General features: G+C 33.3%; 1 protein-coding gene across 1 annotated transcript; it reads left to right on the forward strand.

Moving 5' to 3' along the window:
* The first annotated feature begins 294 nt into the window (after positions 1-294).
* LOC132549724 (TBC1 domain family member 15-like) lies at positions 295-15,668 on the forward strand. The gene is given in 16 exon segments (XM_060213679.1): positions 295-313; positions 316-347; positions 1,510-1,611; positions 3,288-3,423; positions 3,776-3,983; positions 4,516-4,627; positions 10,152-10,346; positions 10,665-10,793; positions 11,385-11,488; positions 11,853-11,947; positions 12,205-12,321; positions 12,776-12,876; positions 13,257-13,356; positions 13,468-13,565; positions 14,114-14,230; positions 14,627-15,668. Coding segments are annotated over 16 exon segments (2,016 nt in total). The 3' UTR covers positions 14,978-15,668.
* The last annotated feature ends 1,238 nt before the right edge of the window (positions 15,669-16,906 follow it).

The following is a 16,906-nucleotide window of genomic DNA, read 5'->3' on the forward strand; positions in this document are numbered from 1 at the left end:
TGCGTCATGTGAGCAAGTCAACGGAATTTCTTCGGCTTTTACTTTAACTAAGACGTCGACCAAGAAATGGTCCGAATGGATTCTTGTCCCACAAAACATTACAAAAATCAAAATATTGCCCATATGAATACCAAGGTTTGCAAATTTCGTTACCATTTTCCTTCTCAATATGCTTAAAATTATGAACGTAATTTAATCAAATTAGACATAACTTATTTTCTGAACATCTGATGACGATTACATACTTCCGCAATGATTTATTTGATATGATATGAGCGGCAACAGGTGACCCTCATGATTAACTTGACGTCATACACACACACAGAAGGATGGCTTCGCAGTCACAGGTAGATATAAGTGTTTCTACGATTTTTTTTAGAGAGGAACGTTTTCCTGAACTGTCTTCAGCATAATGAGAGACTGTTCTTAACAGCCCCTTTGATGTGTTCAAACGTGGACGTTACCATGTCGGCTGAAGCAGTACTGCAGTACAGATTTGGTTATTGAGTGACCAAGTCTTCGTTGTATATATTTGACATTTGGAATCATAACATGCAGAAATCTCATCGGGAATGTATCGTGATTCATAACCCATAAATAACTTGTATTCATAACAGAATCTGTTTGGTGTCATTGTTATAAACTGATGCAAATATTTGACACGATGTTGGTCGCAAATGAATGTTTACGTGATAGAAATTTGTTTTTATTACAGAAGTATTCAAAACAGAAAGTAAATAATGAAGCAAAAAAAAAAAAGTTTTTTAGAAGTCCATCATCGCTTCACTCACTTCGTTCTTATTTGACAGGAAACAAATAGAGATTAAGACACTTTTCACATTGTAATATATACTCTGATAGTTGTCTGAAATATGAAAAGGGGGCGGGACAATAGTAAATAATTACGCTATAAATGAGACTTACTTCACCCAAAGCCATTTCGTTGATGTATAATGATTGGTTTTTCTGACAATAAGTCACAATATCCTTTTGAAATAGCAAAATGTTTTTGTCTGCAGCACCAAATTGTGTATAGACATCTATTAGGGCCGACATATTACATACAAATTCATAAGAAAACAACACAGAAACAAACCGTGATGTTATCTAGTATTCGAGTGACTTTCTATCTTTTTTGTCTTACATATTTGAATACTCCCGAAGTCTAAAGTGTAAATCCCTTTACCTCTGTTGTTTACAGCAGAGGAAATGTAATGGCATTACTTGTGACACAAGGAAAACATTGTATAATGACTGGGGTTAATTAGTGTAAAATGACAAAAAAAAAATGAATATATGTTACAGGATATCAGAATATGTCTTTCATCAATGTTATCAGATCTTTGTCTTTACAATTCAAAAATATAATTTGTCTTTACAATTCAAAAATATCCTCATTGCCAAATAAACATGCAATAGCACTATCAGATTTTTTTGTAAATGCTTCACCAATAGATATTCTGTTCTTTTTTTTTTTTGCTAATTCCTTGATTATGTTTTGTCTTTTAGGTTTTATTTGAGAGAGATGGAGTTTACATTCATGTAAATGTAAATTCTACAACAGCCGATAAAGATGCTCATATACCAGGAAGAGTTTACTTGACTCATAAGGTGCAGTACTTGTGCATTTTTTTATTTTTAACGCACTATTGTCAGGTGCTGTCCAAGTTGCCCAGTGTCCTTGGTCTGTTGATTAATCCATCATCCTTCAATACTTAGTCTGGTGTCTGGACTGATTGAACTATTTTTGTTATTGCTGTTTCATGAGAAGTACTAGATGTACCTTTCTGAAGTTTCTTACATAGGTTTCAATTGGTACCTAGTTGTGCCCTGTTGATTTTTGGACTGATCAAAAAACAAAATGGCCAACATGCAGGCAACCACTTTAGATTTGTTTGACAGTGTAAGTCTTTCAATGAAATGTAATAAATGGTCAGTCAAGTCATTTAGAAGGATGTCTGCATATTGGTATTTTAATGCCAACCATAATCCATTATCGTTCATTGACTTTATATGGTGTATAAGACATGAGTTGGTCATGTCTCTAAGAATGGTGTTAGTAACTTGTGTGACTATTATTGTCAGGGAACACAGTGTTACAATGCTTGTGCATAGAGCTTGTGCATATTGTTGAATGGTTTGAGCTGGGATGGCATTCCACTCCTTCTGCTATGTACCTAGATCAGTTCCTGCAAGTTCCCTGAGTGCAGATTAGGTCAATGCTGTGCTTGTCTTTGAACAACATCCCAGATGTGCTCAATTGGATTCAGTTCAAAGGATTTTGCAAGCCGATCCCAAACTTGGGCATTGTTCTGCTGTAAAAAGGTAGAAGTCATGATACTGGTATGAAATGTCCCATTATCGTGATGTAAAATAGACCCAGCTCCTTGATACTGTGAAAATGGAATGGTGACTGGTACTAAAATTCCATCCGGATACGAAATTGCATTTAAATTGCCACTGACAATGTCTCTTGTTGCATGCCAATAACCTTTCCCCTCTTTTCTTTCAACAGAAACAGCATTGTGTTAATCTATACAATCTTAAACAAAATGTTGAATTGTCAAGTGATAAATGTTTTGCGATAGTGCATAAAGTATTTTACAAAACTCAACTGCTCAATTCTTTAGTAAAGTGAGGGAATTTATTTTGTTCTGTGAGACAGTCTTTGAATTTCTCACCTGACATCAGCTAATTTCACTCAATGTGTTGTCAATCAATCCAGAGATTCCTCCAAAACACATACCGGTAAGTAGCTGAAAAATATCTATATAATCAACTAACATGAGGTAAGCACATGATAACTTATAACAGGGAAATTTTTGTTTTGTTTAGTATATGTTCATCTTCCTTCCTCAATGTGGCTGTGTCAAAATCAAATTTAAACATTGACTTAACATCGTTGTACTTTGAGAATGACTGGATATATTTCAATGTAAAACTTAACATTATTTCATACTTAACTTTACATGAATTGGTGTCAGCAATAAGTTTTTTATCAACAATATCTAATCTTTTCTGAACTTGGAAGTAGATCTATCATGAAAATTACATTTTTCACCCATAATACAGATTTAGGTTTATCGTCTTATAAAAAGAAACATTCCAGTCATTAATGAGATCACTTGACATAGAATGATTACTTGATTAATGTGATACCTCATTTTCCCATCAGGAATAATTATCTAAATACTTTTTTTTTTTGTTTTTTTTTTTTTTTTTTGTTTTTTTTTTTTTTTTTTTTTTTTTTTTTGAACATTTATGATGTTTCTTGATTGAATTTACAGTCTGAAGGAAATTTTATTGAATGGAAGGCAGAAGATGTTCAAAGTCTAGATAGCAATCAGAATGACCAGGAATGGGCTGTGATTGGTACAACATGTTCTGTAGGGTACAAACCAGACAAGGACAATGTAGTCAGTGGTAAGTAAAGCACAGCCTTGATCAGCCTTTGACAGCCAGATAGCTCAAACTTTTACTGCAGAAAGGACTAAGACTTCCAACCTTCTGATGGGTTGAAAATATCTTGCATGTAGATAAAAAATACTGGACTGGTTTGAATATATCTATGAAATTTCTTCTGAAATAACATATAAACCACTTGAGTTACGTAACGAAACAGCCTTTTATCAAACAGACTCATTGTTAGGCAGTGTCGCCTATCAGTAAGGTAATTAAAATATCGAATTTAACTAACTAGAAACATTGTTCAACACTGAAAATAAATGTTACATTGTGACCATATTGCTTATTGTGTTTTTTTTGTTGAATACAGAGAGTTCAAAAGCAGAATCAAGAAAGAGATACAATGTCAGTTTTGATATAATGGATTTGAAAAGTTTCAAAAGGAATGCACCAAACCATGGATGGGCATACATTATTTTCATCCTGAAAGATGGGACGACATATCCTGCCCTACATTTCCACAGTGGAGGTAGCAAGGCTCTACTTCAACAGATTGGCAAATACATTCATATCAAGAGGTGGGGTTTCAATGTTATCTGTTGAATCCATCATTATGATATATGAAATGTCGGTGGAGGTGGGGGGGACACATTTTTTGCTTTTTTTTTGTTTAGTACATTTTTTGTCCTGGTTCAAATTCACATCTATCAGATATGATTATGTAAATTTTTAAAAACTGATATATAAAATTTTAGGAATATACTTTAGTCTGTTTTCTGTAAGATAGCACATAATTGGTTCTTAATGTTCTTTGACATTAATTGGAAGATAGCGTACATGGTGTTGCATTCTGTGTAATAAAATGCACATGTTGTAACCATTTTGTTGGGTTGTGTTCATGTCTAACTAAGTTAGAGCTTAAAGTACAGAATGTAGACTTGATATTACACATTTCTGTAACAGATCAATCCAGATGAAAAATATGCTTTATATGGAATTATGTATTGTATACATTTTTGCATATCCTTTTAAAATGCCCAGTGGTACCTTGAATTGGAGTCTACAGGTAGTTCAATATGATTTTGATTACTCATGATTTGATTATCATAGGTCACCAAATGACAGTCGGCTGTTTATAGTACAAGAACATGACCCTGACATGCTGTCCAAGTCGTTTGATGAGTTACACCTGTTCTCAGACTCTTCAGCATATCGTGTCACTGTAAGTATATAGTGTACAGGCCTAGTCATGGCTTTGATTTTATTACAACGTAGTTTGTATTTATATATAATGAGAAAAAAATAGGTTTCATTGTAAAGAGAGATAATTCATTATAAACATTAAATGGTTTTATCATGGCGGTGCTATTCTTATTTTTCCATTTTGAAGACAGATTTGTTACTTTCAAAATACTATATTTATCTATTAATAAGCAGTTAGACCAGCATTCCTCTATAGTCCTATAAAATCAGGGGATGGGCTTATTATCAGGTAACGACACAGCATTGGCCAGTGGTATCTTATATTCATTTAACAGTTATATTAAAGGACTTGTCACTGTTTTTAAAGTTTTTTTCTTTGTCTAGTTTCAATTTGGAAATATCCTTATTTGGAGAAAGGGAATGTTGGAGTATGTGTGTCTCTCTGGATACTATTTGTCTGTAATATAATTGATATTAATCTTTTGTCAAGGTCAAAAGATCATTTAAACTGAATGTAGTTAAGTCTCATCTATAAAAATAATTGAAAAATATCCAAGCTATTCTAATGAGACTGAACACAACTAATAGTCCAAATCAAGTGTGAGGATCATGGGTCAAAGGTCAAGGTTCGTGTAGCTAAATGTTGATAACACCTTTGTCTGCAACATTCTATGGAAGAAATGTTACTCAACCGAATTTGATGGGATATCACACAATACACCCTGAAATATCAGGGTTTATTTGTAAACCATACAAATAAGCAATAATTTACTGTTTGTGTTTCCTGTTATTTCTTCAAATGTATACATAAAAAATTGTTGTCTGTTGGAAGGGAATTCCTTGCTTTGCAGTGTCCTTGCTTTTATTGCATCATATTACTATTTTTAGCCCACCATCTTATTGGAGGTTATTTAAATTGCTGTACATCTGTGGTCCATCGTCCTTTGTCCATCGTCCTTTGTCTATTGTCCTTTGTCCATCTTCCTTTGTCCATCGTCCATCTGTAACCAAATCTTGTTATTGCCATTTCTTAAGAAGTGCTAGATGGATCTTACTGAAAACCCATATGAAGACCCCTTGGTCCCTTGTTGTGCCATTTTGATTATAGAAATAACAAAAAAATTGGCAGACAGGTGGCTGTCTTGGATTTTGACAATGAAAGATTGGGTGTTATCACTATTTCTCAAGAAGTACTGGTTGGATCTATCTCAAATTTTATAAATAGGTTCTCATTGGTCTCAAGTTGTACCCTTTTGATGTTAAGGCTGATCAAATAAACAAAATGGCTGACAGGTAGCCATCTTGAATTTTGATGATGAAAGTTTATGACTATTTTGTGAGAAATACAGAATGGATCTTTCTCAAAGGGATTTGATAATTAAAAGTTATTATAGCAATTTCTTTGAGAATTTTCAAGTTCATATTAAGAGTAAGAACAGGGGATGAATAGAAAGGAAGGGAAAAATTCAGGCTAATTCTGGAATTTCATGAATTGATGGACATGAGATATGTTCTATAATAATACTGATAAATGTTAAATCCCAAATCCATCCAGTACAGTTTGGGTATATGTAGGTGACTGTGTAAATGAAGCTTGAATTTATAAGTTGTATTGTGGGATTCAGATGATGAACCTCAGTTCCCCAGTCAAAGCAGATACATAGTTTGAGAGAAAACTAGGGCTGCAAGACAATGACTACAATCTGTATAACAAGACACAAATTTATTTACTGGTTTGAACTAATATTCTTCAATAGAAAATTAATATTCTTCAACATACTTTATGAATTGTGATCTTAAATTATCTTTATTCTGTTATCACAGAAATTTAATGTTCATTTCATCATACTCATAATCACTTCTCTTGGCTAGGTTCATGTTATGTCTTTGGTCAGGCTTAAGCTATACATGTAATTAATATCTTTGCTTTTTGCCTGATAAATTCAAATCTGTCTTAAAAGTCACCATTGTACAAATGCCACATGTCTATAAAGACAACCCTTTGTTTCCCTTTGTAATGTAATTTGTAGTGATTAAACATCTATATAAAAGCTACCTGTGTATAAAGGCCATTTTTCTCTGTTCCCTTGTGAATGGCCTCTGTAGACAGGTTTGTACACAAATTCTTTAATCTGTCAAAAATGCTTGAATGCAAATATTTCTGGAAATAGATATATGTGTATGTATATATTATACAAACAAGTGTCTATCTAATAATATGTTACTCGGTAGTGTTCCTAGTTAGTTAATGACACATTCTAAACGTAGATGCATGAGGATTTGTTTGACTCTGACTCACGGGTGAGTACTGCTGGTATATATAATGATCTGCTTAATGCAAACTGACTGGTCCCATTATTTTTTTTTTAAATAAAGAAAAGTGTTTAGGTTGCTTTTCAAAAGTTTGAGTTTTGACTGGCAAGGTCCCTAACAAAGTAACAGTCCTTTATAAGACTCACATGTCTGGTTTGCTCGGTTAAAAAAATAACGTGTTTTGCTCTTTTGTTGTAGTTAGATCATTCTTTGATATTCTGGTTTGAATTATTACTTATATATATGTTTTTCTGACTGTTTGCCACACTAGTGTCTGTCTGGAACTGGAAAATTAAATTCTTCTTTTAAATTTTTTTTGTCCTGAAATTTACTTAAAAACAAATGATATAAATACAAATATGTTTTTGTGCCTTAAATTCTTATTTCCAAATATGGTATGTTTTTTTTCTTTCCCTTATAAATGTAGTTTTTTTTACCACTTTTTTTTATTTATTTACATATTATTGTTTGTTGGAAACATGTATATTTAGCTTGTAAGATGAAAGAGTTGTATTTCCAGCTGTCCAAGTTTGTACCAATTGTGCATCACATCTTGATACAAACAGTTCTCAACATACTGTCTAGTGATCTATTTTCAGGTTGAAATGTTGGTTTTTACAGTCCTGTTAGGTCAACAGCTATTTAACACATTTATTCAAGGTGTTAAGTGATTTTAGAATTATACAAATACTTTCATCTCTTTGTTACTGGTTGAATATTCTCAAAATTAATTCTTCTATTTCAAAAAATATTCAAAATAAAAAAGCTCATAACTTATTAATCAGCCTGTATCTTCATAAACTGGGAAAATACAGTAGTTTTTTTGACAAAAATATTCTTGGATTTTGCTTCAATTCAATTTGTCTTGTATGTTTTTTTCATATTTTTTTTGTGGGAAGTTGGGTACGAGGAATGGGGGTAGGGGGGAGTGGTCCTGAAATTCTTACTCCCCCTTTCCTAGCCATGATGGAGTTGCAAGTCTAAATGTTACCTTTTTCCATATAGTTTGACATGTAATAGTAATATTAATTTTGGTGACCGGTCAGTTTCCTGTTGCTTATCTGTTGATGCTGTTTACTAATGTATGGTTTGTAAATTGTTACCTTAATTCATTCCCACACAATGTCACACTTTGTAAGCTTCGTCTTATTCAACAGTGCTGTAAAAATAGCCAGCTTGCCATAGAAGCACATACGTGTTTAACAAAATGTGTGTGGAATTTTGTCAGACAAAAGAGTATCTGTGACTGGTCTTCTATATACATGGGCAACCATTTAAACTTATAACTTTCATGACAAAGCTTTGTATGCCCCATTCCATCTATAAATGCTGTTGTACTTTATCATTACTTGATATCTATCTTATAGTCAAAGAATTCCATCTAGACATCATTATATTTCAGCTTTCTTCAAGTAAATTTTCTCAATTTACTTTAAAATGAATATTCCATACAGTTATTTAGTTAAAAGTTTTGGAAGCATAGCAGTTAGAATTTGAATTTTACTATTTTTTTTCAATGCCGTGCAAGGTTAATAATACCAGGTACTTTTAGTATAAATATACATGTACTATAAAAAAAAAGCATTCCTTCATGGAAATTCATATTATATTAATTATAATCATATTATTATCATCTAGTTACTGTTGTTAACATGAGTGACAATATTTCTAATCCTTTCTGTCTACAATAAAAACTGGTCAGTTTCACTTCAGTGTGGCTAATTAAAGTGGATCTTTAAAGTGCTAGACAGAAAACTTTAGACATTCTATCTTGCTATGTGTGGGTTTTTTTGTACTATTAATACATAAAAATGTTGTTTCTTTTAAATATTTGCTTTACATTTTCTTGAAATGTGTGAAAATCATACCTCGGGTTTCTTTTTAACTTTAATTATGCTTTCCTAAAATAAAATTCTTAAATTAGAAACTACGAAAAAATCTCATGAATCATGAACAGGGAGGCTGGTTTGGATAAGTTCTTCTGTGATCATCAAATTGAAGAGAAATTCAACAAGGGCAACACATTAATACACAGATCCAGACATGGTGTTTATCTTAACAAGCAATTAAACTATTATTGTAACAGGATACTGTATAGTCTGCTTGTAACCAACTTGATAATAAGTCTCATAAAATACACTGATTAGACAAGGAGGTCTGATGTAACTCATTTGAAGATTAAGTTTCTGCCTTACAGTATACACCAGCTTAATGATCAGACTCACAAATACTTGATATGTATGAGACAAGATGTTACAATCATGTAACTTATCTAAAGATGGAATCCCCACCATATTTTGACAATAATTCTGTATTCAAAAGTCGATATCAAAGTATTATTAATTTTTTCTGTATAAGATAATATACCATCTGTTAAATAAAAATTGAGAAGTAAGTTAATAAACAATGTAGATAATAAGTAACACAGTCTATATAGGGTATATCTAAACAAGCTTTATCGTTTACAATGGTTTTTACTGTTTGTGTGTCTCAATTTAAATTTGTGTGAAAGGTGGAAGTATTTAAATTTGTGTGAAAGGTGGAAGTAAAAATCCTAGATAGACCCGGGGGGGGGCAAGGTGTAACCTTAAAACCCTTGAATTAGAAGGTATCCAGGTTATGCCCATCGTTAGTAACTATGTATCATTAGCATGCTAATATCTTGTCATAACAAAGTAAGACTTTTATCAAAGCAGTTGCTTCATAATTCTTATTATAGAATTTGTTAACCTGCTGAGAATATCAGTTAAAAGGAGAGTGCTTTTAAACAAATTCAGACTTCACTATTGATACCATGCTGTATAAAATTCACTTGATTGCATGCTGGCTTTTCAACAAGACACTTACAAGTTTGATTCCCTCACTAAGATTTGGAAATTATGGGGCTATATTTGCCAGACCTGATGTGTTATACTGTAAGTTCTACAGTTTTTGGCGTATCAGTATGTCTTTCAGAATGATTAGGTATTCTTATTTCTTAATGTTCCGTTTTAAATATTCATTAAGATTTTATAATTGACATATTTTCCTGGACCAGTAGAAGCAAAATTGACATTCACAGGAATCACTTGCTTTCACCAACACTCTCCAAAAACTGATGAGAATTGGACACCTGGACCCATCCTGCACCACATATAAAAATATATATATATATAATGTATTTAAAATGTCTGCTATTAACTCTTAAGTGAAAGATAACACTTAATGAGCAATTATATTGATTTTTACAGAAATTTATCAATGATCCTTACACCACTGCCCTTGGAGGGTTTGCCAAGGTCACCAACTTCTTGCGTGACACTATAATGACGCCAGATATAGTGACAAGTCGACCGAAGGAAGAAGTGGCTGAAATTTTACAGGAAGATATTCCTGGCATGGAGATCAGTCAACAGGTTGAATCTGGATTTGAGGTTGTTACAAAGGTAACAGAGATTGATTGATAGATAATTGTCTGTGGTAACAGAGTAGGCAGGAGGGGATAACTCTGTCTGTTTTCCTTATTCTTATAATGAGTGATTTTGTTCACTTCATTTACAATGGTCAGAAAAATACCATCAAATCTTAAGCATGTTTGGAAATGTTTAGGCAGATGGTGCCTGACTGTTGTGGTTTGAAAGAGTCAAATTTCTGACAGAAGATGTAAAGAAACACAACTGTAGTGATGTTTTATTTCTTATACCAGACTTATACTACAAGCTCTAGATACTATTTTTGCTAATGCATCTTTTCTTATTTTGCAGACCAAACTGCCCACTCGTCCAGAAGTAGTCCGTGGGGGGACCCTTGACTCACAGCAGTGGTCAAAACACATGGACAGAGATGGTCGTATCAAGGACGTTGAGAATCTGAAAGACGTCATTTTCAGAGGGGTATGATTTTGCAAAAACCAGTTTCATTATATTCATCCTTCAGTAGGCCCAGTGAGTAAACACAAAATTTCAATCTGAAGTAAGAAGGTGGGCAAATTAATTTTTTGGCAGTTCTTCAGAAAGTTGATACATTTAAGTGAGCTTATTACTGACATTGACTTATTGCCTGAGCAATGAGTTACCTACAAGATAGATATTTGCTTACTTGACATTTAACAACACAACTTTTTTGATTTACTCTTGATCATAATGCCAATATGCTGAAGGTCATATATTTATTTTTGTGGCCTTTACATCTTCAAATCTGGGACCCTATATACCAAATGAATTTCTGCCACTGAGTTCTACCACTGAGGGGAATCAACATTATCGAAAAAATGATATTGAGTTGAGTTGTGCTTGATCCTTTCTCTTGAATGACAAAAAACAAGACACAAGAAAGATGTATGTTAAAATCTATTCTCATCAAGACAAACTCAACATCAGGACACTTCAATTTGAAAGGCAAAAATGCAAAACTTTGGAAATAAAAAAGGAATCCTTCTTTACGTGTACAACATTGTTTAAATCTGATGTACTGTTATGTTACAGGGTGTGGACCCCTGTATAAGGATAGAGGTGTGGAAGTTTCTACTGGGATACTACGACTGGCAGTCAACCTACAAATCAAGAGCTGATGAAAGAAAGCGTAAAGTGTAAGGTTGCATACTGACATCTGTCCGTGACCTATGTTTTATTGTTTTCTTGAACTGGAAGTGATTCTTTTCCAAAAAGCATTACAACTTAAACAAATGTCTTTTAAAATGAAGCAGTTTGCATCACATCGATAAAACAGGAAAAATTTCTCAAATTTAATCTAATTTCTTCATAAACTGAATTAAAATTAAATATTTTGAAAGGTTTATCTTTATAACCGATTCTAGTTCTTAATACAAGATATATGCTAGTTACATGTCAAAGCAACTTTTACCAATGAAAATAGAAAAATTGAGAAGCGTTGAACATGAGAACTTGTAAAGTATTAGATATACAGGTGATTTGTACCCTGACTTGTTGTAGAGATGACTACTTCAGGATGAAGTTACAATGGAAGACCATCAGTGATGCCCAGGAGAAAAGATTCTCTCTGTTAAGGGAAAGAAAATGTCTCATAGGTAATTTTGTTTATCTTTTTATGCCATTTTTTCCCTTTTTTGTTTTTTTTTTTAATAAGACACATGTATTCTTTGAATTAATTTTTTCCAGTGTGATTCATTCAGACCACTTTGGCACTCTTATAAGCTGTTATAACTTATTTTGTAATTTTGTAAAATTTTACAAAACAAACTTAAGAAAAAAAATAAGTACCTTCATTTATTAGATAAATCTTATCGATAGAAAAATTAATTATGTTTATCGAATTCATTTACAGAGAAGGATGTGACACGAACAGATCGTACACACAAGTTCTTTGAGGGAGAATGTAATCCTAACCTACAGGTCCTAAACGATATCCTCATGACCTACTGCATGTACAACTTTGATCTAGGTAAGCTTAATGTTGTGAAGGTTTCTCTCTTTGATTTGAATACAGTAAGAACTTGTCAATAGTAATATTTGGTTGCCATAGCTACGTTGATAGAGCTACTGACTTTATATCCTAAAGTGGAAATCTGAGATGTGTAGTTTGATTCATACAGGACTGGTTTTTATTTCTCAAGAAGCTGAGATCATAAATCAGTCTGTGCTGTCATGGTTGTATCCATGGGCAAATCCCTTAAACTTTATGCTCTATATAGCATGCAGGAGGCCATCTGTGTATGATGTTCAGTGAGGCAGCCACCAGCTGCTCCTACAAGGAGACCCTGCTGCAAACATTATTGCAAAACAATACCTGGAATTTTGATCAGTTGAATTTATTTGAAATCAATGCGAAAAAAAATGTCTTTCAGAAAAAATAACAATAACAATTGGTTTATATGAAGGTGAATTGAACTTTCCAGGTTATGTACAAGGGATGAGTGATCTGTTATCGCCCATCCTTGTTGTCATGGAGAATGAAGTGGATGCTTTCTGGTGCTTTGCTGGTCTCATGGATAGAGTGGTAAGTCTAAATAGTCCAGAGCTGGAGGTATGTCTCAGCACCCATCTTGTAATTGTATTTAGTGGAGTAGTTGAATCAAATTACTGTTATTTGATTAAGCTTGGAAAAATGTGATTTACATTAAATTGCCATAATAAATAATGTATGGTCAAAGCTCACATCTTTTTATATAAAATAATATGAAATTGTAAACATAAAGTTTATGCTTTCATGGAAACTTAATAATGATATATAAAAAGTAATATTAAAGGGAATCATAGCATTTTTTAGGGAAGGATTGTGTTTACCATAGAGATCATTTATCAGATTTTTGAAAGACAGGTTATGATATCAAGATGACTTAATTGAGCTCCCATTACTACAGTCTGTTCTGTTTATAGTGGGAAAACTTTGAAATGGACCAGAAAGGAATGAAAAACCAGCTCGCAGATATCCACAGGTTGATGCAGTTCTCGGATCCAGAACTGTGTAGCTATCTAGGTAAGAGTCCATTTTGAAATTGTTTAGTATCTAGTCTGTGTGATCATAAAGATGAGCCTCGGTTATGAATAAATTTTGAATGAATTGTAACACCGTGTTTATTTCCCACAGAGAGCCATGATTCTGGAAACTTCTACTTCTGTTTCCGATGGTTACTCATCTTCTTCAAGAGGGAATTCTCCTTCAGTGACGTACAGCGTTTATGGGAGGTAAGTGTTTGCACAGACATTCTGTTTTGAAGATTTGTAATTCCACACTTGCTTGTTTTGTTTTTGTTGACCTTAACACAAGTTAAGTCTCTTGATCAGTTTGTCAGTGTTTAGTTCATCATTTGTACTATCTAAGTTAGTAAATTGTGCTGTGATATAAAACTGCTCAAGCTAACCTCCAAAAAATTTCTGATACTGTGAACTATATATATATATTGCAAAAATACTGTTTAGCACTGTGTGGTTTAGTTGTTCATAACAAGTCAAAGATAAAAAGGATATATCTGTTTGTCCCGTAACTGGCAACTGGAAAGTAGCTATCTCTCTTATAATGAAAAATTACAACAGAAAATCGAGGAGTATTTATCATACATGCAACATTTTTCTTGGTGAAACTGAAGCAGATTTTTACATCATTTGAAAATCTGTCATTGTAATATTAATTTAGAACATTCATTAATAAGTTGCAGTCATTGTTGCTATAAAGAGTAAAATACACAATAGAAAAAAGTATTTATATATGGTAAAAAGATGTTGATTCATTGCAGGTGATCTGGACAGAGCGACCCTGTAAGAATTTCCATCTACTGATATGCCTGGCAATACTGGATACAGAGAAAATCACTCTCATTGAGAACAAATTTGGCTTCACAGAAATCCTAAAGGTTAGTATGTCTAGTAGTATTGAAAGGTTTCACTGACATCAGAATCAAAACTTGTAACAAAATGATTCCATAAATTTGTCTGATTTTCTCTTAGTAAATCAAAAATGAAAGAGTGGCATTAATTCTTTACAAGTTTTATTTTCATTTGAATTAAATATAAATTGAATGCTTTGTTAAAATGGAATAATATTTAGCTATATTTGTTTTCATCTGTTTTTAAACTGTAATTTATCACCATTGAAAAATGACTCATTTCATATGCACAGGAAATTAAACATCGGTGGAGAAATATCTATGAATATAGAATATTGTTGGAAAATTCAGTCTGTGATTACTTTTCATGGACATATATTACGTCTCATTGTCACCTTCTCACATGTCCTTTCTGTTTTGTAGCACATCAATGATATGAGCTTAGCCATACACCTAGAGGAAACCCTGAAGAAAGCTGAAAGTATTTTCCTCCAACTTAAGAACAGTAGAAAATTACCTGACGTGCTGAAAGAGGTCTTAGGCATGGAACTGTCTCCAAGCAGTTCAACATCAAGCTCCAGTAAAACCACACCTATAGGAACGCCCATCAACCGAGAATCCACTCCAAAACTTGAGCTTCCTCTCCATGTGCGTGAGAATGAACTGAGTGCACCCAGCTCTGGGTCAGGTACTGCCGTGACAACACCAGATGATAGTAGTCTAGAGATCCTCACAGCAAATGCTGACACAGCCATGAATCTTGTGTATAACTAGTCATAGAGCAGTCAGCCATGTTGTTTGTCTTTGCGATACAAACATGTTGTACCTGCAGACTTGCCAAGAGTCCAGATTTGGTGCTTGTTAATCGGTACACCATTCTGGTGTGAAATGCTGATTGATTCAGGCCTGACAACACCATGTAGGACATGTCTGTATGGTCATTTGTCATGGTCTGTTGAGCACCTGACATGACAAGACTGACGTTTAACTGCTGGCACAGGACGTCATGTCTTGTTTCCAAGACCGACCACAATTGGCGACCCATCAGATGACATGACCTACCACTATTCCCTATATAGGGTCCAAATATGCCATCTGTTTTCCATAATGTATTTGAGGAGAGATTATAGCTGCCCTCAACTGAGTGAGGATTTCTCCGGATCAACTAAGAAAACGCCAAGGAGGAGTTTATTGTATGTGACATTACTGTGATTATGTGAGAGAGGTGGTATTGAATGGATGATTATGTGGAAAAGAGGTATGAACTGAATGGTAGTGATAGATTCACGTTAAAGTTTAATTATGTTAGATAGAAAAAAAAAATATCTGTGAATTTTAGAAATATTTGTTGACTGCTAATAGATACTCTATACTCTTGACTGCAGATGAACAAAATTCACCTAATAGGTCCTGATAATGCATATAGTGGTGTCACTAGTCATGCACAGTGTTCACAGCCCTGATCATGCACATGGTAATGGCCCTGAATGGGCATTTATTTTGATTTTTTATATAGAGAAATTTAGAAATTATTCTTTACATCAATGATTAACTCATTTCATCATTGCTGTGATCACTTTCAATGTTGTTGCACACTGAGAATCATGTACATGGAAGCATTCTTTATAGTGTGTATATCTAATATTCAAGGTTTTTATTTTGTTGTCTCTGAAGAATTATAAAATGTCAGCCATTCTTGTTGACCCAAATGGAATTACATAAAGGGTCTTATTGTGGGAGGAAACAAGAGCATCAGGGCAGGTCACCCCATACTCAAACACAGCTTACTTAAATGAAAAGTGAGAGTCTTACTGCTGCACCACCAAACCACCCATATCACACATAGCAATTACTGTCAAATTGATGAAGTCAAGTTTTCATGGTAGGGCCCCGGTAATTTTTTTCTGCCTCCGAGATCAAAGACCAGGTGGCTTATTGTATTTGGTCTACCTGTGAGTCTATTTGTATGTATGTTTGTCTGGCTGTGTCTATTTTTCTGTTGTGACTTTCCACTGAATAACTTTATTTTAGCTCACCTGTTCCACAGGGCCCAGTTAGATCAGAGATGAGTTCAGTAGTGGTAAAAAATCCATCAACATTTGATAGAGTCAAAATGTTAAAGTACATCTTTTTTTTATTTTCCATCAAGTAACTTTAATTCTTATTGTAAGACCTAAACCACGTTTTGTATATTGCTTTATATCAATAAGATCTCAGTCAGACATCGGTCAACAAGCTACAGGAAATAAATTCCCTCAGAATAGATGATTTCTTTGTTTCCATCAAGTAACTAAAATTTTTATTTTTTTTCTAACTAAAGTTGGTATAAAGTGATATTATTACAGTCAGATTTGAACTTGGTATACTGGTTCATTTAGGATGAGTTCGATATTGACAGTAATCCTTTAACGCTTGTCAGTTACAGGATTTTAAAAAGTTGATTTCTTTGTTTCCATCAAATACGTATGTAACTTATGTTTTTATCAATGAGATATCAGATGAGTTTGTTATTAGTCAAAATCGATTAGAATTTGACTTTTTAAAAAGAAGACCATTTCTTCTTTTTTGTCAAAAACCGTAAAAACAATTTAATTTTTACTATCAGACTATAAATAAATTTATTATTACTTACTGTGATCATAAATGATCAATATTTGCCAGAGCTGTGGGACTTTAATAATGATGTTATGTATGTTAATTCTG

This window comes from Ylistrum balloti, unplaced genomic scaffold (genome assembly GCF_031769215.1).
Source record: "Ylistrum balloti isolate Yb309-2 unplaced genomic scaffold, AGI_CSIRO_Ybal_v1 Utg370076, whole genome shotgun sequence".
Classification (NCBI taxonomy): Eukaryota; Metazoa; Mollusca; class Bivalvia; order Pectinida; family Pectinidae; genus Ylistrum; species Ylistrum balloti.